The following is a 22,648-nucleotide window of genomic DNA, read 5'->3' on the forward strand; positions in this document are numbered from 1 at the left end:
AAAGTGCTGGATACACTTCCAGGTTTATGGAAGGGAAAAGGGGAGAGGTGGGTGGAGGGGCAAAAGGAGTCAGTATCTGCAGGTAGACTGTGAAGTCTGTCATTGTCCTGGAGTCAATCCAGGGTGGGGTCTTTCTGGCTCAGGGCAGTCCTTGAGGCTTAAGGGATAGTTCCAGTTCCCCTGAGGGATACTTTGTCCTCAGGGTCTTCCTCCTGGTCCAGGAGACAAGCTGGAAGGAACCCAGTGAGGAAGTTTGAGGTCAGAATTGAGGCAGCAAAAGTCCTCTGTCTTGCTCTTGGATTTGGTCAGCCATGAGTGGCAGAACTGGGTCTGTCTGGGGCCACTGGAACCAGGTGCTCTTGCACCCTTGGGTCTTGCTTACAAAGTCATTACCACAATCTATCCAATAAACATATCCCTCATCTCTCATAGTTAAGATTGTGTGTGTACGTGTGTGTGCCAAGAACACTTCCAATAGCCTCTCTCAGCAAATCTTAAGGGCATAATACACTAGTATTAACCATACTCACCAAGCTGTAAACATTCACTGCTTACACATCCTGCATTATTAGTGCTTTTTGCCACTTGACCAACATCTAAACATTTCACCCATTCTCAGCCCCTGGCAACAAACATGCTAATGTTTAATAATTTGCCTTTTTTAAGATTTACATGTATGTGATTTCATACAGTATATATTTTTCTGTGTGTGGCTTATTTAACTTAAAATATCTTCTAGCAACCTCTAAGTTGCTGGAAATGGAAAAATGTCCTTCTTTTCTGAGGCTGATACATATACCAAGAATAAATTAGATGAAGGACCTCTACTAGGAAGGAGTTAATAGCAGAGACGAACCTTTAATTTTTATTTATTGTAAATTTTATTGATTTATTTTGAGAGAGAGAGAGAGAGAGAGAGAGAGAGAGAGGGAAACAGAGAGAGAACGAGCAGGGTTGGAGCAGATAGGGAGACAGGGGATCTGAAGTGGGCCCTGTGCTGACAGCAGAGAGCCCAATGTGGGGCTCAAACTAACCAACTGTGAGTTCATGACCTAAGCCAAGGAGGGACACTTAACTGACTGAGCCATTCAGGTGACCCCAGCGATGAACATTTTATAGAGTTATCTGCCTGGCAGGGCAAACATATGTTTGATAAACATTTGCTCTTTCCTTTTTCTTTGAATGCACTTCCTACTTTTTGAGATGTAAATCCCTATCCCCTCCTCCTTAATTCAAAATGGTATATAAGTATCAACTGCCTGACTTTGAGTCTCATCATCTTTAAGTTTCTCATAACTAAGAAGTTGTTTTTTTTGTCTTGTGACCGTGCCTTATATCAGTTTAATTGATAGGCTGGCCAAAGAATAGAGAACAGATGAAGGAAAATGTTTTATTCTTGTACACATTCATTCTGCTGTTAAAAACGACCTCTGTTCTTCAGAGCTAAAATATAATGGGAAGACAGAGTTTGGGCAAAAGAGGAATAATAGCTTTATTGTTTTGTCAGGCAGAAGAGGCTGAAGTAGGTTAAAGCCTTCAACCTTGCAAGCCCACCCAGAAGAGGCTGGGGTGGGGGGCGTTTATAGGGAAATACACGATCCATAGATTTTGACAGGAATTGTGTTTGTGTTGCCAGCCTTTGTCATCATATTTCCAGTGTGGGCCTTGGTTCCTTAAAGAAAAAAAAAAGGGGGGGCGGGGCATAAGAAGGGATAAGGAGGGGTTTCTCCAAGAGAAAAAAAAAAGTTACTTAGTTTAATAGCAAGGCTTGCTGTTGGTTTCATGCCACCATTTTGATTTGTTCAACTTGATGTTTCTAAGGGGCTTCAGTTTCAGGCAGCAGGACAACTGAAGTTAGATCACTTCATATTTTACTGTGACAAACCAGTCAATATTTTCTAGGATGGCTACAATAAAGACAACAGCATAACACCAAATTTCAGTGAAAATAATGAAAAATTAGAAATCTCATATATTGCTGTAAGGAGTTAGAAAATACATTCACTTGGGAAAACTGTTTGGCAGCGACTTGCAAAAATAAGCTTTGCTACTGAAGGGGAGGGTTTTATCCTTCCAAAATGTGTCTCTTTGGCCTAAGGATTACTTTAAAGGTACAGACAAAGGAAAAGCTGTGGACCCAGTAGAGGTTTGCTTTTGAAAGAGCCATTTGCTTTTATAAAGGAAAGCTTCATTTGTGAGGGTGCCTCCCTCTTCTGCAGGGGAAAGAGGAAGAATGTGTAAATCTCCAGAAACTCTGGTCAGTGGAGAAGGCATGGATTGAAATCTGGACAACGACCATAGCCATGATACTCTTTTTTGTCTGGTCATCTCCCCAGAACCTTCCCAATAGGATCACTTGTGGAATTTCAAAAAATGATCAGATCCGGTGCCCTCCCCCTCAGATTCTGTCAATTGGGGTTTGTTGAAACAATGATGATGTTTTAGTTAAGTGCTCCAGGTGATTCTAAATTGAAGCCAGGAAGAAGCACGAAGATTTCCCATTAATTTAAGAGAGGTGAGTGCAGGCTTTGACTCTAGGAGAGGTACCAGGGTCTGCTCTATGGGAGTTGCAGAGGATCAGGTCCATGTAACAAAGTGTGCCAATGCTGTAGCAGCATTTGTGGGGGTCTGTGGGAGGAGAAGTCCTGTGACAACAAGGAAGGAAAATTCAGAGATTATTCTCCAAGTTGGAGCTCAAAGGTTTTGAATAGCTCCTGATACAAAGAACTAGGAGGTTGGGCCTTTTCTGCATTACAAAGTCCTGCCTGCAGGCGATCAGTTTACAGGTGGTGAGGCTGTGTTCCTGGCTTGGAAGACATTTTCTCCTGATACAGCTGTGAGATCTCCAGCAAAATCTTCGGAGAAGAAATCTAGGGGACCAGATGAAAGACGAAATGGCCAGTTCACAGGTAAACTGTGCGTCCGAGGTCAGAGCCCGTGCCCTCTTTTTCTCTTGAAAGTCCATACTAACTGAAATTGCAAGTGTTGGTTTTTCTAGTTCTGAGATTTCTGATCTATTTTTTCACCTAATTTTTAACCTTTTCTGATGATACTCAAGATTAGGTTTGTAGAACACTCTTCCATTGCATCGCTGAGCCTTCTCCCCCTTCTCCAACTCCAAATTAAAGTTCTGCAAGTATTGAAAATATTCCCTTTGTGAACCAACTACAGGGGAAGGCATTGAGTCCAAGATTCCTATTGCTGATGGGTCTGGTCCTGGGTTAGCACCAAGGAAAATAATTCCCATTAGGTCAGATCTGGATGCTTTATCACCTCTCTGGAGACCAGGAGGAAGAAAGTGGACAAATACACAGGATGGATATGAGGCCCGGGTTAACTCCAAAGTTGTCTGATAAAAAGAAGACTTTTGCTCTTTAGAATGTAAAAAAGACACCCCATTTTCAGTTTATTTCATTACAATTGATTTCATTATTGCTGATATGAAATGCTTTAACTTGGCTTTGTGCTCTCTACTAGATTTCTCCTCTATAACGTGCAAATTTCCCTTCTCATTTGTAAAGGTTTTAGGTAGATTTCCTGAGTGGTGTTCAGAAACCATCCCATTTCAACTAGAAACCTCTTTCTTCTGAGTTTCTCTTTGCCTGTAGTTCTGATGAAAGGAACGGAGGCAAAAGAAATGTCGATAGGATTAAATTTTCTTACAGCTTGCCATCCATTGATAAACACTAGATATAGGCAGAGTATGACAATGCTCAAGGAATTCACAATTGCCTTCATGTGAATGCTTTGCCAGAGGCAAAAGGGAAGCTTAGCTTGAGGAGAGGCAGATTGCCAGTATTCTGTATGTCTTCTTGACTATCTGGAAATGCTTTAGAAACTTCTTTTATCTCTATGCCTCCAACTTAAAGCATATCATCAGTGTCTCCTCACAATCCTACTGCAGCCCTTGGTGCCACAATTCCTCTCTCTGTGCTTTCGTGAAAACAGCTTTTTTGACCAAAGAGGTCTCCAGAATCCTTTCTTGACCCCTTCTCCCAACCCACATCCCAGCAGTTTCCACTGGACAATGAAGGCCCTCACCTTTGTGTAGTAGAGATAATGACTTCTGGGAATGGAGGTTCTAAATCACTCAGACCTCCATCCTGTAGATTGTTAGTTTACTCCACACTCTTGATGCAAATCTATTCATCTATTTACTTTGTATTTTCAGAACAAGAAGAATCCCATAGTTTACATGCTTGCACCTTAGAATACTGAAGTAGAATAGAACAGAAATGAGGATTGAAACAAAAGCTTTTAGTGAAACAGCATATGGTAAGATCATCAAGCACAATGGTCAAGAAACTATTCTTCAGATGTTGGATGATGCAAGATAGTTTATTGGAGTAGCACAGAGTCTGGACCTGTGGGCAGAGAGAGCTATACTGTGGCTTCATGAAGCTTATATGTCTTGGGGAGGAGGGTACATGCACGCAGTATAAGATCACAAATGTTCCTTTGAATTTTTTTTTAAGTTTATTTACTTATTTTGAGAAGGAGATAGTGCACGTGAGGGGGGAATAGGGAAAAATGGGGAGAGAAAGAGAATCCCAAGCAGACTCCACACTGTAGCAGCACGGAGCCCTATTCAGGGTTCGACTCAAACTGTGAGATCATGACCTGAGCCAGAACCAAGAGCTGGAGGCTTAACCCATTGAACCACTCAGGTCCCCTTTCCTTTGAATTTCTAATTGTAACACTGCTTCTGCAGGATTTCTCTGGTGATTACCATTCACTTCAATGTTAGTTATTGAGGACATGTATAGGCAGTCAGGAGACGCCTTCAGAATGTAGCAAGCAGCAGTTACTGGATGCTTATTAAATCCATGCAGGCTGTAGGTCAATCTTCTGGGCTAAAGGTGAACATTTTTCTCTTTGTATCCCTCATCATACTAGACTCAAATAATAGCTGTCTATGTATATCATTCAACGTGTTTGTGTGAATAGAAGACCTAAGCATCAGTATCCAAAACTAGATTTATGAGTTTAATGTCACTGAAAATGTTTCTTAGTTACCATGACCATTTTCTACTCTTCACTTTTTTTTTTTTTTTTTTTTGGTTTATTTGTTTTGTGTATGAGTGAGAGTGAGATCGAGAGAACACAAATGGATAAGGGGCAGAGAGAGGGAGAGAGACACAATTCAAGCACGCTCCCTGTTATCATTGCAAAGTCCAGTGTAGGGCTCAAACTCAGGAGCCTTGAGATTACAACCTGAGCCAAAATCGAGAGTCATATGATTAACTACCTGAGCCACCCAGGTGGCCGTTCACTCTATCACTTTTATTGTGTATGTAACTACTTTCTAAATGTATGGGTATGTGCATGAAGTGTAAAAAGATCAATTTTGTGGGGACACATTCTTGTTTCCATCATTCTTTTCAGCTTTGACACCTGGTATGAACATTGCTTTAGGATCCCCTCTGGATATCAGCCAGTGTGCCATTTTAGATCAACTCTAGGTCAGAGAACCTGGGTTAAAACCTAGTCTCTTCCATGTACTGGATGCTTGACACAATACTCAGAGAAATAGAAGACTAACGTGTTTGCTCTCATAGGTGATAATTCTTTATAATTATCGTTTATTTTCCATTAATATATGAAAAATGGGTAGGTGCCTTCTACTAAGTAGGAAATGCTCAGAAAGGCTTGTTGTTGCCTATTTTGCTATTCTAGTAGAACCTGTGTTTGTTACAAAACCCATTTAGTTCCAAGTATTCCAAGAGTTCTTGCCTTTGAGTTCTTGCTCTTTGTTATTTAAAGATCTATTCCCTGGCCAATAGGCTAATACCTTGTTAGAAATGCAGAATCTAGGGGCGCCTGGGTGGCGCAGTTGGTTAAGCGTCCGACTTCAGCCAGGTCACGATCTCGCGGTTCGGGAGTTCGAGCCCCGCGTCAGGCTCTGGGCTGATGGCTCGGAGCCTGGAGCCTGTTTCCGATTCTGTGTCTCCCTCTCTCTCTGCCCCTCCCCCGTTCATGCTCTGTCTCTCTCTGTCCCAAAAATAAATAAACGTTGAAAAAAAAATTTATAAATAAAAACGTTGAAATGCAGAATCTAGGGACACTTGGATGCCTCAGTCAGTTAAGCATCTGACTCTTGATTTCAGGTCATTAGCTCATGATTCCTGAGATGCACCTCCAAGTCAGACTCTGCACTGACAGTGGGGACCCTGCTTGGGATTCTCTCTCTCCCACTCTGTTGACCATCTCCCCTCTCTGTCTGTCTCTCTTTCAAAATAAGTATATAAACTTAAAAAATAAAAAGCTTTCCAATACACCGTTGTGAAATTGTAATTCACATTAGAATATGCTACATACATTGTAACACACCTTGACTTTCCATCTAAGAAAGAGACACCAGGTATACTATGTGATGTGAATATAGTATTTAAAAATGTGGATGCCTTTGTTGATGCCTTCATTTTATGAATTCGCTTGAATAAACACAATATTCATACTGGTTCTTACCTCAAAGTAAGAAAATACATGAAAGCATATTATTGTGTTGAAAAAGGTCTTCCTGCAGAAAGCAGGAAACCCCTCTAAGTCGGAACCAGTTTTCCTAAAGTACCTGAACAAACAGGAATTCACTTCCTGGTGAGTCACAGATAGAATGTATACCAGCTGGGGTTGTCACACAAAGGAAATGTGAATTTTAACAATTAAGGAGATCACAGGGAATCACTTCCAAAGCAGAGACCCCGGGAAGGGAATGGCTTCATATATAGTCAGGGTGGAGAATTAGAGGGAGAGCCCATCATCTTATGTAAAGGTGGGGATAAGGTTGCACTTGGCCCTGAAGAAAACAGTTGTATACAGGGGCGCCTGGGTGGCTCAATTGGCTGAGCATCCAACTTCAGCTCAGGTCATGATCATGCAGTCTGTGTGCTCGAGATCTTGCGGTTTGTGAGTTCGATCCCTGCAATTGGCTCTGTGCTGGCAGCTCAGAGCCTGGAGCCTGCTTCCAATTCTGTGTCTCCATCTCTGTCCTTCCCCTGCTCCTGCTCTGTCTCTCTCTCAAAAATAAATACACATTCGATTTTTTTCTTTTTTAAAGCAAACCCTTCTATACACACTCTGGATGTTACATAGTAAATGAGGTTTGTGCTCACACTTAGGTGGAGAGTTTAGCATTATAATGAGGTCATGGTAACACTCCTCTCCCCGTGGTTGACACCACTGTCTACTTGCTTAGGAGTGAGTCAGGGGATAAGCTCAGACTGGGTGGGTATAAGCTCTTTCTCAGATGACATACCTTTTGTTGTATACGTTCTGTTTCCATCACAAGAGATGATGGCCCTGGGGTGTCGTCTTCAGGTTGCTGCCTGAAGTAACAGATAAGGTTGAAAGAAGAAGTGAAATAAAATGAGGGACTAAGGGCAGTGGGTATCAACAAGTAACCAGTGAAGGTCAGGTCTTGGGGTCCAGCTGGTGACATTAACTCCCTCCTGCATCTTAGGTACCATTATGAATGCTGCCTATGGCTACTTGGTAACTGTGGCATTTGTTGCAGGGACTGCTGACCTTCAGGGATGTGGCCATAGAATTCTCCCAGGACGAATGGGGATGCCTGAACCAGAGTCAGCGAGAACTGTACAGGGATGTGATGTTAGAGACCTGTGGACACCTCCTCTTCTTGGGTGAGGATAACTCCTTCCAGACTTCCCAAACCACACTCGCGGGTTTGTTCCTTCCTTTGAAGACTGTCTCTTGGAAACATCCTCTTTGCATGACTGGGATTCAGATCCCGGCAGTCAGGGAAAGAAGTAAGGGTTTGTAGATACAGAGAAATATCTTTACGAGGTGTCCTTTTCAGCTGTAGATCCCCTTCTTTAAGGTTAGGTAAGAGCATCATCATCTATAGATGGTGGTAATTGTAAACATTGAGTGGCATAAATTGGTACTGCCCACTTAAGCTCCCAACTGCTACTCATTCCTGTAGTGGTAGTACTTGAAAGTGAGGTCATGATGTGAACACTGGAAATTCCTCTTGAGTGTACTAAAGGGGCTGTTGGGCCACAGCATTTGGGAAATCATTTTCTAGAATTCTGCACTGTCCTCTCTTGTGTACTGAGCACAATATTGGGTTGAAAGATAGAATCTGAGAAATAGTTACATTCCTTTTTTTTCTGATAACCAAGTGTCACTGTGTCAAATCCAGACCTGGTCATTTTTTTTGGAACACAAGAGGGAGCTCTGGGATGTGAAGAGAAAGAAGACTAGCCTCACCCCTAGGTTGCTGGGCATGAATGAAAAAGATGACAAAGGTGAAATGTAAACAGGGTGAAGCTAGACCTTAAAATGTGGTTGGAGTAGCTCTCCTTGAATGGAAATTAGTTTGAGAAGCCTAGTATTATATCTGTCCTTCTCATGGCAGGACATCAGCTATCCAACACATCATGCTCTTACATTCTCTAAGGATTCTTTCTTCAGTTCCAGTGATGGTCCATCATCTCCACAGTGAGTGCCAGGAGACTCCCCTTGGAGCTTGAGGGTCTCCAAAGTCTGAGAGCTTCTCCATTGCGTTGAAGAGCCTGGGGAATTCTCCATATTTCTGAGACATTCTATCCTAAGCCATTGCCAATTTCTGTTTTGCCTCCTGTGAGACGGGTGTCAGGGTAGTGGTGGACATACTGTGTTTGGTGCCCAAATCGCAGGAACACTGGGGACAGGGATCATGTGATTTCTGGTTTATGCTTTCCAATGCTACTGGGGCTTTCTTTTCTTAAATTTTTATGTTAGTTTATTTTTGAGCAAGCGAGAGAGGGAGGCAGAGCCATTGTGGGGGAGGGGCAGAGAGAGAGGGGCACAGAATCAGAAGCAGGCTCCAGGCTCTGACCTGTCACCACAGAGCCTGACGTGGGGTTCAAACTCACAGATCATGAGATCATGACCTGAGCTGAAGTCGGATGCTCAACCAACTGAGCCAGCCAGGCACCCCACTGAGGCTTTCATCTTCATCGTACAACACTGAGATTGAATACTTTCATCAGATAAAAAAGCACTTTCTAAAATGAGAAAATGTCATCCTCTGTTTCACTTCAGAAGTTCATTTTTCTTATGAACGATAAGAAATTTCCACTCTATGTGTTCCATTCCTCAATGGTGAACTAACTTGTCTGTGTATTCTAGCATTCCTACCAATATTAATGCCACCAGAGAACTAGAACATTGAGAACTTAGAACTCACAGCCTGTAATGAAGTCTCAATGGTTACATTATTTCTTAGTAACTTCATCATTTTCAACTTTTTTTCTTGTATAATAGCAAATTCCTTTGTCTTTGTCATAAACGTTTTCACTTTCTGAAACGTTTTTTCAATTTCTTCATGAGATTCATTTCTGATTCATTAGATCGAAATTCTGACATGGCATGCACCTCGTGAGGTATGAGGTAGATCATTTGGGTTGACTGTTGGTCCTGCAGAGTTTTCCTGATATCATTTAGTTACGTGTTCCCTCTTCTTCCTCCAGGAGTCTCTCTAAGATGATCATTTGAATTGTTTGCCATGCTTTATTGGCTTGATATTTGAATAAAATGGATATTTTCATGTTGGCATGTAGACACTGATTACATATTTGTTCTGGACGTTTATTTCACACCTGTCATATGTGTCCTTTGAAGAATGTTAGGCACTTGATCCCAATGTGACCCATTACAGGTTCCTTATTTCCTGTGTGCTCTATGCTGGATCCCTCCACTAGAAGGTGGATATATTTTCTCTGTTATCATTAAGTATCTTTACAGGAAGATGTACATAATCATCTGATTTATTCTGGAAGCTTCCTCCTTCATTTCACTTTGTTGTCTGATTTGGAAAATGAAGGATTTCTTTTATGTGTACTGTAGGAATTGCTGTTTGAAGTAGAGATTGTGAATCAGGGCTCAGTCCTGTAAATTTCCATTGTATTCTGCCTGTGTGACCCATAGATACTCTTCCTTACCTCTTTTCTGTTGCTCCAGAAAAAGAAAATATGCATCATATATGTTCAAATGCCTTCAAATTGTAAAATGTAATCCAGCACAAAAGAGAATTGAGACCTAGACTTTCAATGCTATAAAAGACTCAAAAACAATACCTATTTCTATTTGTGAGTGTGTATGTTTGTGGTGTTAGCAAGTCACAAAACCCTTCTCCCCCAATAGATGTATAAGCTTTACTCATTGAAAACATTTCTTAGTTTTAAGGAGAGTAAACATTTTATTCTATCACTTTTATTCTTTTGTATTCAATTAGTAATATTCGTATTTTATGTGGTATCCTCACTTTTCGCTTTATGTTACTCAGTTTTGTGGTTTTATCATATTTGCGTTACCATTGTCATGTTGAAACTTTCTGTGAACCTTCTTAAAGGATTATCTCTTTATAATGGTTGGTGTGTTTCTCTTAAATGAATTAAGTCAGATAATCTGGATAAAGACACATACTATACTATTACTGCAATTTTGCCACATATTCTTTTGAAAGATGAAAAACAATACTATTGTTCTCATAAGTTACTGGGATTGGTGGGTGAATTTATGCAAAACTGTTAGAATGGTTTGTACTGTGTAGTAAGTGTTCAAGGAGAATGGTTGTTTCTGTTCATGATATGAGGAGTAGTAATTTCCTCATTATTCTTCAAGTTCAAAGTCCTCTGTGATTTCTTCTTTTTTTTTTTTTTTTTTTTGTTTCTTCTTGGAATATAGAAGTGTGGCTCGAAGTGAGGATGTTGGCATGAGTTTTAGGCTTGTGAGAAATGTAGAAACTCAGGCCCCACCTAAAAATCCAAATCAGAATGTGAGTTTCAAGAAGATGCTCTGTTTGTTTTCATACACATTGACATTGAAGTGCACGTGTAGGTCACCATCACTTTTTCCTTATTCTGTGTCTCTGTTTTCTTCTGTAGTACATTATTTTGATAAGTGATTTTATAGTATGTTGTAAATCAGGAAGTGTGGTGCCACCAGAGTACCCTGTTTCAAGATTATTGTGGGTATATATTATCCTGCAATACCCATGTGAATGTTCCATTTGGTTGTGATCTTTCTGCCAAAAATGTCATTGGGAATTTGATGAACGTCGCAAGATCAGTAGATCACTTAGAGTGTACTGACAGTTGGGTAATTATAAGTATTCCAATGTAAGAACATGGATGTGTTTTCACTTCTTTCTATTCTTCACAATATTTTATAGTTTTCATTTCACTAGTTTTGACCTCTAGCATTATTATAAGTCTTAAGAAGTTTATTCTTTGTGAAAATAATATAACTGTAATTGTATTTTTTGGGGAATTGTTCTCTGTTGTGTATAAAGAATGAATTTTTGTGTGTTGGGTTTGTAATCTCCAATTTTATAAAATTTGTGTGAGTTTGAATAAGTTTTTCAAAATGAGGAATCTTCAGGGGCACCTGGGTGACTCCATTGGTGGAGTTTCTGACTGTTGATTTGGCTCAGGTCATGATCCCAAGGTCATGGGATCAAGCCCTGCCTCAGACTTCACACCGCATGGAGCTTGCTTGAGAGTCTCGGCCTCCTTGTGCCCCTCTCCCTAGTTCCACAAACTCTCTTTCTCCAATAAAATAATTAAAAATAAAAAAAAAAATAGGGATTCTTCAGAGAAAAAGAAGATAGTATCGTGACAGACTAGGAGTACCCTACCCTCATCACATCCCACACACACATCTAGATAACCACCAAGCCATCCTAAGTATCCCAAAAAGCAACCTTAAGACTGACAGAGGAACTACTCGGCTAATGAGAGAGAAGAGGCACATCGAAGATTGTAGAAAGTATAGAGATTTGGTTGGGGGAGCAACAGATTATAGTGCTGCTGAAAGCAGGGAGCAGTGGTTGTGGAGTAAGGTAGGAGAGTGGAACCCAAAGGAGAATGCACAAGGAGAACATTTCCCTAGTGTGATTGTCTTGGAAAATGAGAAGACCATCATTTTGTGTGTTCTTGCAAGCAGTGTGGCTTCAAGCCTCGAGTTTTCAAGATCAGCAAGCTTGGCTGAGAAAGATCCTAGAGGGCACTGCACTGCTCCTGAACAGAAGGTAGGCCCACAACCTGAGGGTAGACAGCATGGAAACAGCAATGTGAAGAGCACCTGGGGCACACATGAGTGAGATTATTTGATATCCTAGGGGGCCCTTCAATGAGGTGCATGATGGGAACAAATGAGCTGGCTGGTTCTATTTCCTTCCCATCCTCCTCAGCAGGAACACAGAGCACCCTGAGAGAAAGGGCACAGCGGGGACACTGGCTGTCTGCCTTGCTTACAACAAGCCCCAAGCCCCTATCCTCTGGTGGGACTTCCTTTCTCAGTCAAGCCTGACTCAATCCCAGCAAGGCTGTCCCCTCCCCAAGAGATTTGCTTAAGCTGTTTCCCACACCTCATGTGACCACACAGTTCTGTAGGGCCTCAGTTCTGGTAGAGGTGATGTCAGGTCTCATCTCACAAGCAGCCCACAGCATAACTAGTTAAAACTCAATCCATTGAGGACAGGGTCCAAACCCTGGAAGGAGAGCCTCAGCAGACCACTGGCCAGAACGATAGAGCAGGAGACATAACTGGATGTTTTAACATACAGAGGGTGCCAGAGACTTAGACAAAATGCCAAGATGGAAGATTTTATCCATAATGAGAGAACAAGTTATGGCCACAGCCAGAGTTCTAAGTGAAACCTTTGTCAGTAACATTCTCAATAGTAAACTGAAGGAACTACATTATGGATACTCACTGGGCTTGTGAAAAGACAACAGCAGTGAGACTCTTAACACAGAGACAAGAGGCTCAACAAAGGATGAGAGATGCAGAATGCAATAAATGAGATGAGAAACACATTGATTCAATGAACAGCAGGTTGGGGGAATTAGAGCAGCAAATTAGTGACCTTGAAAACAAAATAATGGAAAATAGTGAAGCTTAAGGTGGAGAGAGTGAGACAGACAGAGAGAGGAGACTTAGGCAACATGTAATAGACTTAGGAAATCGGGCTCCATCAAAAGTGAAAACATTTATATTACAGGGGTCACAGAAGAAGACGAGAAAGGGGGTTAGAGAAGTTTTTTCAGGGAACAGTATCAGAAAGCATCCCTAATCAGTTGAAGGAAACAGACCTGCAGACTCAGGAGGCACAGAACTCCATTGAAATCACCAAAAGGAGGCCAGCACCAAGACATCTTGGAATCAAGTTTGCAAACAATGATGAGAATGACAAAATCTTAAAAGCAGCAATGTGGAAGAAGTATTTCACCTACATGAACAAACCATAAGACCAGCTCAAGATTTCTCAACAGAAACTTGGCAAGCCTGATGGGGGGACAAGGTAGATTCAAAATGCTGAATGGGGAAAATATGCAGCTAGGAATACTGTATCCAGGAAGACTATCTTCCAGACTAAAGGGGAGAGAAAGCGATTTCCAGTCAAACAGAAACTAAAGGAGTTTGTGACCACTGGAAAAGCCCTCCAAGACATGTTCAAGGATAGTCTTTGAATGCAGAGAAGTCCAAGGGGCTCAGACTCACAAAGTGTCAGATCAGGAGCCACTTGAAAACCAAGAGTCAATTAACTGACTGAGCCAACCAAGCATCCTCAATTTGGTCTCCTTTTATGTATTTTTTCTTGCCTAATTGTTGTGAAGAGTCCCAGTACTGTGTGGAATGAAAGTGGGAGAGTCGCTTCCTTACCTTGTTTCTGATCCTATAGGAGGAGCTTTTGGTCTCCTCATTGATTATGTTAGATTTCAGCTTTTCACACATACCTGATCTTTATTAGGTTGAGTAAGTTTCCTTTGATTTATCCTTTATTGAGTATCTTTAATCGTGAAATGGTGTCCAATATGCTGACTTCCTGTCCTGTATCAATTGAGATTATCCTCTCTTTGTAATCTTTAGTCTGTAATGTGCAGTCCCAACTCAATAGTTTGCCATATGGTGAAACACCCTTGAATTTCAGGAAGAATTCCCAGTTGATTGTGTTGTAAAACGGTAAAATGTGCTTTTGATTCAGTTTGTTTTTTGTTTATTTGTTTTGAGAGGGAGAAGGAGGAAGAGGAGAATGGGAGGGGCAGAGAGTGAGGAGGAAAGAGGATCCCAAGCAGGTTTCACAGTCTGCAATGAGCTGGACATGGGCCTGATCTCCCAACTGAGATCATGACGTGAGCTGAAGTCAAGAGTTGGGTGCTTAACTGACTTAGGCACCTAGGCTCCCCTATTTGCTTATTTTTATGGTGGACTTTTATGAATATTCCCCACAGATAGTAATTCATATTCTTGTATACTTGTCGCATCTTCCTTTGGCTTTGATAACCTGTTAATGCTCATATGATCAAGTGTTTTCATAATCTCCCTTCTCTTCCCTCCCTGGAAATGTTTGGGGAGATTTCTAGTACGTTGTCATGTGTGTCTATGAATGATCCTGTGAATTCATGTGGCACAGGACTCCCTTGTTGGGAGTTTATTTATTACAGTTTTAATCTACTTAGTAGTTGTACATCTGTTGACTTTATTCTTTTTTTTGAGTGTGAGAGAGTCAGTGAGTGGGGGAGCAGGCAGAGAGAGAGAGAGAGAATATATCTTAAGCAGACTTCTTGCTTAGGGCAGAGCCTGATATGGGGGTCCATCACATGACCCTAAGATCATGACCTGAGTCAAAATCAAGAGTTGGACACTCAACCAGTTAACCCACTCAGGTTTCCCTTTCATCATGTTCTTTAACCATGATGATGTCAGGTAGGTTATACCTTTTTTGAAATAGGTACTTTTATTTTTTTTTTTATTTTATTTTTTTTATTTTTTTTTTCAACGTTTATTTATTTTTGGGACAGAGAGAGACAGAGCATGAACGGGGGAGGGGCAGAGAGAGAGGGAGACACAGAATCGGAAACAGGCTCCAGGCTCTGAGCCATCAGCACAGAGCCCGACGCGGGGCTCGAACTCACGGACCGCGAGATCGTGACCTGGCTGAAGTCGGACGCTTAACCGACTGCGCCACCCAGGCGCCCCGGTACTTTTATTTTTTTATTTTTTGGATACATATTTGTTAGCATGTTATTATCCTTTTTCCCAATTATAATTACTTTTATTTCTATGATATCACATGTACTGTATCTTGTTTTACTTCTTCACTTCTGATTTTAGGTGAACTTCAATTTTTCATCCTTAGTTGATGGTGGTATAGGTCTGTAAAATTTTTGGGTTATTTGTAAAAACAAACTCGTCCTGTTGTTTTATTCCTACTTTTGCTATATCGTATTTTCATCATTTCTGTTTGAGTTTTAAATTAAATGTCCTTCTAAATTTTGGCTCATAAAGTACTTTCCTGATTCTTTGTGGCATAGGAATGTGATTTGTGCTACAACATTGAACAACTACAGAAGGATCTATTAGGCTATGTCTTCAGCACGTTGTGTGTAAATTTCTGTGTCAAGGAAGAATGAAGTCCCGATGAATCCTTCTCAACCATCTTCCTGACATTCTCTGACTGATTTGAAGGTTGTATATTAGAAGTTGTCAGTACATTCATGTGAGAGTAGTAATTGGAATGATGTTCCTTTTTTTGTTATTTGCTATCTTTCAGCTATATCTTCACATGGCACCCAGAACCTCCTGCCAAAACCATGCATAGAAACCTCTTCACAAAATGTGTCACTGGGTACAGGGAAACATCATGCCTTTGAGAATTTACACTTAATGATAAATTGGGACAGTGATAGAAAGAATGAAGTGCACCAGAAGTTTCATGAAGGACGTGGTCCAATTGAGAGGACTGCCCATAACAAGAACTTCATGACCACAAGCAGTGAAGGACATAAAACATCTTGGAAAACCACCCTTTTTACATCCACTATTTGTGCAAAGCAGTGTGCATCTGAAAGCAGAAGTTCCAATCAAACATGCAAACATACATATTTGTGCAACGAAAATTTGGAACATTTGGAAAGTTACCTCGTCCACGCTGAAAACAATGCTTTGAACCATTGTGAAAGTGGGATTGGATTGACCTTTCAGTCAAATAGTTCTAAAACTCAGAGATTCAAAAATGAAGATGAAAGGCCTAGGACGTCTCAATTTGGGAGGTGCTTCACAGAGGAGGTGACCCTACAACATTACCAGTACATTTTCAATCGAGATACACTGGCTCAATACAGTGAATCTGAGACACAGTCTAACCAGGGATCCCATGTTATCAAATGTCTGAGGACTCCTCTGCAAGAAAACCATTTTGAACCTAATAAAGATGAGGAAGTCTTTTACCCAAACTCCAAATGTACCAATAGTAAGAGTACACAAAGGGGAGAAATTACTTCTAAATATGATGAATGTGGGAAAGCTCTGAAGCAGTCCTCCAGTATTGCTGATCATCAAAGGATTCGTGTGGGGGAGAACCCATACACAGGTAACGAATCTGGAAACATGTTTAGTCAATCATTAAGTCTAAATACCCGTAAGACAAGTGGTACTGGAGAGAAAAGGTACATTTGCAAGGAATGTGGCAAAACCTTTGACAGGCACTCAACACTATCTCAACATCAGCAAATGCATACTGCAAAGAAAATTGACAAATGTGAACAAGGTGGTCAAACCATTAAGGGTGGGTCATCACTTCACGCACACAGTCAAATCCATACTGCACAGAAACCTTACAAATGTCAAGAATGTGGCAAGGCCTTTAACCAGCAATCATCCCTTACTCAGCATCACAGAATCCACACTGGAGAGAAACCTCACAAATGTCAAGAATGTGGCAAGGTCTTTAGCCAGCAATCATCCCTTAGTCAACATCACAAAACGCATACTGGAGAGAAACCTCACAAATGTCAAGAATGTGGTAAGTCCTTTAAATGGCACTCATACCTTAATCAACATCACAGAATTCATACTGGAGAGAAACCTTACCAATGTCAAGAATGTGGCAAGGCCTTTAGCCAGCAATCATCCCTTACTCAGCATCACAGAATGCATACTGGAGAGAAACCTTACAAATGTCAAGAATGTGGCAAGGCCTTCAGCCGGCAGTCATCCCTGAGTAAGCATCATAGAGTGCATACTGGAGAGAAACCTTACCAATGTCAAGAATGTGGCAAGGTCTTTAGCCAGCAATCGTGCCTTAGACAGCATCACAGAATGCATACTGGAGAGAAACCTCACAAATGTCAAGAGTGTGGCAAGGCCTTTAGCCAGCAATCATCCCTTATTCAACATCATAGAATGCATACTGGACAGAAACCTTACCAATGTCAAGAATGTGGAAAAGCCTTTACCCGTTCCTCACTACTCACTCAACATCACAGAATTCATACCGGAGAGAAACCTCACAAATGTCAAGACTGTGGCAAGGCCTTTAGTGAATACTCAACCCTGACTCGGCATCACAGAATCCATACTGGGGAGAAACCTTACCAATGTCAAGAATGTGGCAAGTCCTTTATCCAAAACTCACACCTTAGTAAACATCACAGAACTCATACTGGAGAAAAACCTTACAAATGTCAAATGTGGCTAGGCCTTTAAGGTGTATTCACGGTTTACTTGACATGAGAGAATTCATGCCAGAGAGAAACCATACAAATGTCAAGAATGTGGCAAGACCTTGAGTGAATACTCAATCCTTACTCGACATCACAGAATTCATACCAGACAGAAATCTTACCAATGTAACAAATGCAGCAAAACCTTGTTTCCGGTTCTAGCCTTATTCTGCATCACAGAATCCATACTGGAGGGAAACCTTACCAATGTCAAGAATGTGGCAAGGCCTTTAGGTTGCAGTCACCCTTATTGACCATCACAGAATTCATACTGGAGAGAAAGCTTACCATATAAGGCATGTGGCAAGGCCTTTACCAAACACTCAAAACTTACTCGACATGACAAAATTCATACTTGAGAGATCCTTACCAATGCAACGAATGTGCAAAAGGTTTTAATCACCAATCACCCTTTATTCAATATCACACAAAACATCTTGGAGCAAACGTTTAAGACAGAGTTTAAGGCTGTGAGAGAACTTCTTTTTATTTTTAAAAAAATTTTTTCTTAGAATGAGTAGGAGGGAGCAGAGAGAGAGAAACGCAGTATCAAAAGTAGGTTCCAGGCTTCGAGCTGTCGGCACAGATAGCTCGGAGCCTGGGGCAGTGTTCGAACCCACAAGTCGCGATATCATGACCTGAGGTGAAGTTGGATGCTTCACCGACTGAGCTACCCAGGAGCCCCAAGACTGTGAGAGAACTTTTAAGGACTGCTCAATGCTACTCCACATCACAGAATCCACATTGAAGATTAACGATACACAAGTAAACTATGTGGCAAGAGTTAAACCAATGCTGATCCCTGATTTCTTGTTAGAGAATGTGTTATAGAGATGATTTTACACATAGAAAGAATCTGGGAAGCCCTTTAATAGTGCTTAAGCCTCATTCCACACCACCAACTTCATACTTGAGAGAAACTTTATAATTGTAGAGAATGTGGTGAAACGTTTCACATGGCTCAAGCCTTACTCACCATCAAATTGTTCATACATAGGAGGAACATTGCAAATGTAATGAATGTGGCAAACCCCTAGGTGGAAGTCCTAGCTTATTCAACATCATAGTTCCCATATCAGAGGAAATCTCTAAAATGTAAAGAGAATGACAAAGCTTTCATCTGGAATTCAATGTTTATTCAATATCTCCAAATGCATGTTGAGTTGAAACCATACAAACCTAATGCATGAGGAAAGCCCTTGTTCATAAATATGCCATTTGGAAAACAGCAGAGTACCAAAAGGAAAGTAAGTTGAAAGAAGTATTTAAAAATATATTTAACTGAACATAACATGTCAACACATGTCACAGGATTCACAGCAGAAAGCAATAAGTCAGTGTGTTCAGACATTACATCAAAATACTTATTAGAAGGAATAATACAAAGTTAAACATTTAGATAATGTATATGCTATTATGCTTTAAATGATAAAAGGGATGGAGTTTTGCATAGGTATAATCCCAATATTTTTACATTAACCTTATTTAAGATTTGTGACTAGTAAACATTAATATACTTCTTATTCTCAAATCACTTCAGAAAATTCATTTACTCCTAGTGGGTGTTTGAATGTATGTGGCTGAGTGTTGCTACATCAGTGATATGAGTTCCCTTCTTTCTTAGGTGGGACTCATACATATGTAATTTTCCATGGAAGGTGAAGGAGAAGAGTTGAATAAAATCTATATGGAGATACTTTCTGTGCCTCTAACCTTGTTGTAATTATCACGAAAGAGGTGTTCAGGACACCAATGTCCATTTATTTCAACTAAAAGTGTGTATTACAAATAACATGTTGTACTAATTAATCTTTAAGGAAAAAGAGGGTCAGTCCACTCAAAAACGTGAAGCAGCTTCTTGATAGCAATAGCTACAAGTACAGAATATCGACTGATATGATTGAAAGGAAGAAATCTTCACAGATATCAGAAAGAGTATACCAAAACCTTCCTAAAATGGCTAGGATTCTACATTCACAGTTTTGAAGAGTCAACTCAGGCCTGGAATAAGTTCAGTAGGCAAAATTAAGCTGTACATAACTTAAAATAGACTGTCATGTCTTCTGAATCTTCATGGTAACCACTGAGCAAAACTGGTAATTGATACCCAAAAGATAAAGAGGAAAGAATCAGGGTTTACTATTCTTGAGACTCATCAGATCACAAAGGTAAAGAGAAAATGGATAAGGATGGGAGGAACAATTCTAAAGTAGCAAGAATACCATGAAAAGAATGACAACAGAAACTCCTTGCCTGTATCAATACTTCCTTTAAATATAAAGGGATTAAATTCCCCAATCAAAAGATAGACATTGGCTGAATGGAAAGGAATCCAAGATTCAGTGCTATGCTGCCTTCATGAGACTCACATCAGCTCTCAGAACACACTCAGCCTGAAAGGGCAGATATTCAAAACGATATTGCATACAATCAGAAACCAAAAGAAATGGGGTAGCTATGCTTCAGACAAAATGGTCTTGAGTGCAAGGACTATAATAAGACATGGCAAAGGTCAGTATTAAACAAAGGGGTCAGTTTGTGCAGGGTTTTCAGTTAATGTTTGGCATTTAGTTTTGTTTGGCAGAAGGCAATAAAGTTTGCTACCGTTTTGGTTTTGGAGGACAATAACAGTGTGGTTTTTTAACTCATGTACTGACCACATTGAAAAGAAACACCTTTTCCCATAAGTGTTGGTGGTGTTTGTGCAGATGCCTGAATTGTAGTTTGTGTAATGTTTCTGAACATCTGTATCTTATGACTCCTCGAAATGGCTGCTTGATTTTCAAAAACCAATTGCTCTGTTTAGAGGGTTGCGGGAAAAAAAAAAAGAAGGCTAAATGACAAGTTGGAAAGGCTAATACTTCAAGATTTTGATGTGTGTGGGAAAATACTGTTGCAATGAAATCTTGGTAATTTACTGCAAAAGCAGCCAATAGTTGATCGAAACCAACTTGTACAGGCTAATACATCTTTCCCAGAGTATTCACTTTTTGAACATTGTACTATTATACCTTGCAATTATTTTCACTCACATATTATTTAATTTTCATTGTTATCTGCTCTTTTAAGCCATCAAGCAAGTTATTTTTTGTTTCAGGCAGGGCACCATAATACCTCACAGTAAGATTTCTGATATTTCTGGGCAGTTGTTTGTATACATTTGCAATGATGGTTTTTTTATGGATCACCGTGTCAATATAGTGGATTTATTTAAGTTGAGTTCTTTCTGAAATGTGCATCTTCCCATAAGGTAACCCTGCATTTAATTCACTTCACACTTTTTAGACTACCCTATATGTGACTAAAGTTTTTATACATTCTATGTCTATTTACTACATAGAAGACATTCACTCCTTGAATGTAGGAGAAAGGTAGCTATCCCATGTACTTAGGATTTGTTTGTGTTGCATTACAGCTGTAGGTTTGTATATGTGTGTAGCATTTGTATTGACAAAACATTTAGTTGTGTGTTGCTTTTTGTTCCATGAGTTACATAATACTCTTATTGTGCATTGAATTGTTGTGTTGATTTGGTCACATTTGGATACATATGCATCACTTTTTAAAATCATTTTCTTTTATAGAGATATAGTAAACGTTTATAGTTTTTTGAAATAAATATAAGCTGCTTTTGCTAAGAACAAAACTGAAAAAATAAAGGAGTCGATTCTACCAAAGGAAAGAACTTGTATAAATATTTATCCTCCCCCCCCATAAAAGCAGCTATGTATGTATACAGCATGTATTAAGATGTGCAGGACTTCAGCACTGCACTTTCAATAATGGATTGAGTATTCAGACACAACATCAATATAGAAACATCAGACTTCAAGGACATTCAGCAGACGGACTTACAACATTGCATCCAACAGCAGCAGAAAACGCATTCTTCACACATGCACACGGAACATTCTCCAGTATAGATTATATGTTGGCACACAAAACAAGTCTTAATAAATTTATGAGTGAAATCCTATCAAGCATCTTTTCAACCACAATGGCATGAAACTAGAGGTCAGGTAACAGGACAAAACTAGAAAACTCACAAATGTGCAAAAACTAAGCAACATACCCCATTATTCATAATAACCAAGACATGAAAATAACTTGTGTCCATAGTCAGTTGTGTAGATAATATGCTGCATATATACAATATAGACTGGCTAAAATGAGCAATGCTGCAGTGGTCTCTTAGTCTAAGCACACTGAGGAATTACTGTCTCACAGTTCTGGAGGTTCTTAGAAGTCTGAAGGGAGATGTTCGCAGCTCATGAATTGAGTCTTTGTTCTTTCTAACTCCTGGGGACTGCCAGCCGTCCCTGGCCTGGCTTGGCTTATCGATGTATCTCCATCATTGCCTTCATCATCACACCTTGTTCTGTGTGTGTCTTCATTTTTCTTTTCTTATAAGGATACCAGTCATTGGAGTAAAATTGACCCATATCTTGCATGACCTCATTTTAATGTAAAGACATCTGCCAAGAGCTTACTGCCCAAAGGGTACAATTACAGGTAATGAGGGTTAGCACTCAGGCATATTTATTTGACACACACTATGTAACCCACACTAAGGCTAAAGGGCACTAAGTTGTGAAATGTGACTGAGGGGTTAAGGTGCACTACTGGTTTTAGGTTGGGAGTGGAGTGTAGGCAGGGAGAGTAAGGCTGGGCTATATGTGTTGCAAGAATAAGAGGGTAAAAGAAGTCCTAGGAAGGAGGGGATAATGGATGACAAATTAATTGGCAAAGGGAGTGAAGTGACAAGGTTGGGTAGAGAGCATAGAAACTTTTTGCCAATGAAGGATTAAAGAAGATAGGGATGGAAGGGAGATAGTTGCCTGTGACTGGAGTCCTGGGAGTATTCAGTGCTCCAACCAGAGAGAAAGAGTAGAAAGAAAAGATGATGCCTAGGAAACATCATGGGCACAGGGAGTTAGCATGGGTGGGTGGGGACCTTGAGAGCTGGGAGAACGGTGGTCATCAGGAGGCTAGAGGGCTCACGAGAAAGTCAGGAAGTGTAGGGTTGGGGATAATAAGTGCAGGGTCATGAGGAAACTAAGGACTCCTGATAAATGTTGGCTGGCATACGAGAGCAGTGGACATAAAAGACACAAGAAGTGGGCTGACGTATTGGA

General features: G+C 40.4%; 1 protein-coding gene across 1 annotated transcript; it reads left to right on the forward strand.

The window, feature by feature from the left end:
• Nucleotides 1-15,593: 15,593 nt before the first annotated feature.
• LOC124510807 (zinc finger protein 883-like) lies at nt 15,594-21,173 on the forward strand. Its single transcript, XM_047077462.1, has one exon. The coding sequence runs from the start codon at nt 15,676-15,678 to the stop codon at nt 17,494-17,496; it is 1,821 nt and encodes a 606-aa protein (XP_046933418.1). The 5' UTR covers nt 15,594-15,675; the 3' UTR covers nt 17,497-21,173.
• Nucleotides 21,174-22,648: the final 1,475 nt, after the last annotated feature.

The sequence above is a fragment of the Lynx rufus genome, unplaced genomic scaffold (genome assembly GCF_022079265.1).
Source record: "Lynx rufus isolate CCGP_SWC_20201006 ecotype Redwood Valley unplaced genomic scaffold, mLynRuf1.p SCAF_16, whole genome shotgun sequence".
Classification (NCBI taxonomy): Eukaryota; Metazoa; Chordata; class Mammalia; order Carnivora; family Felidae; genus Lynx; species Lynx rufus.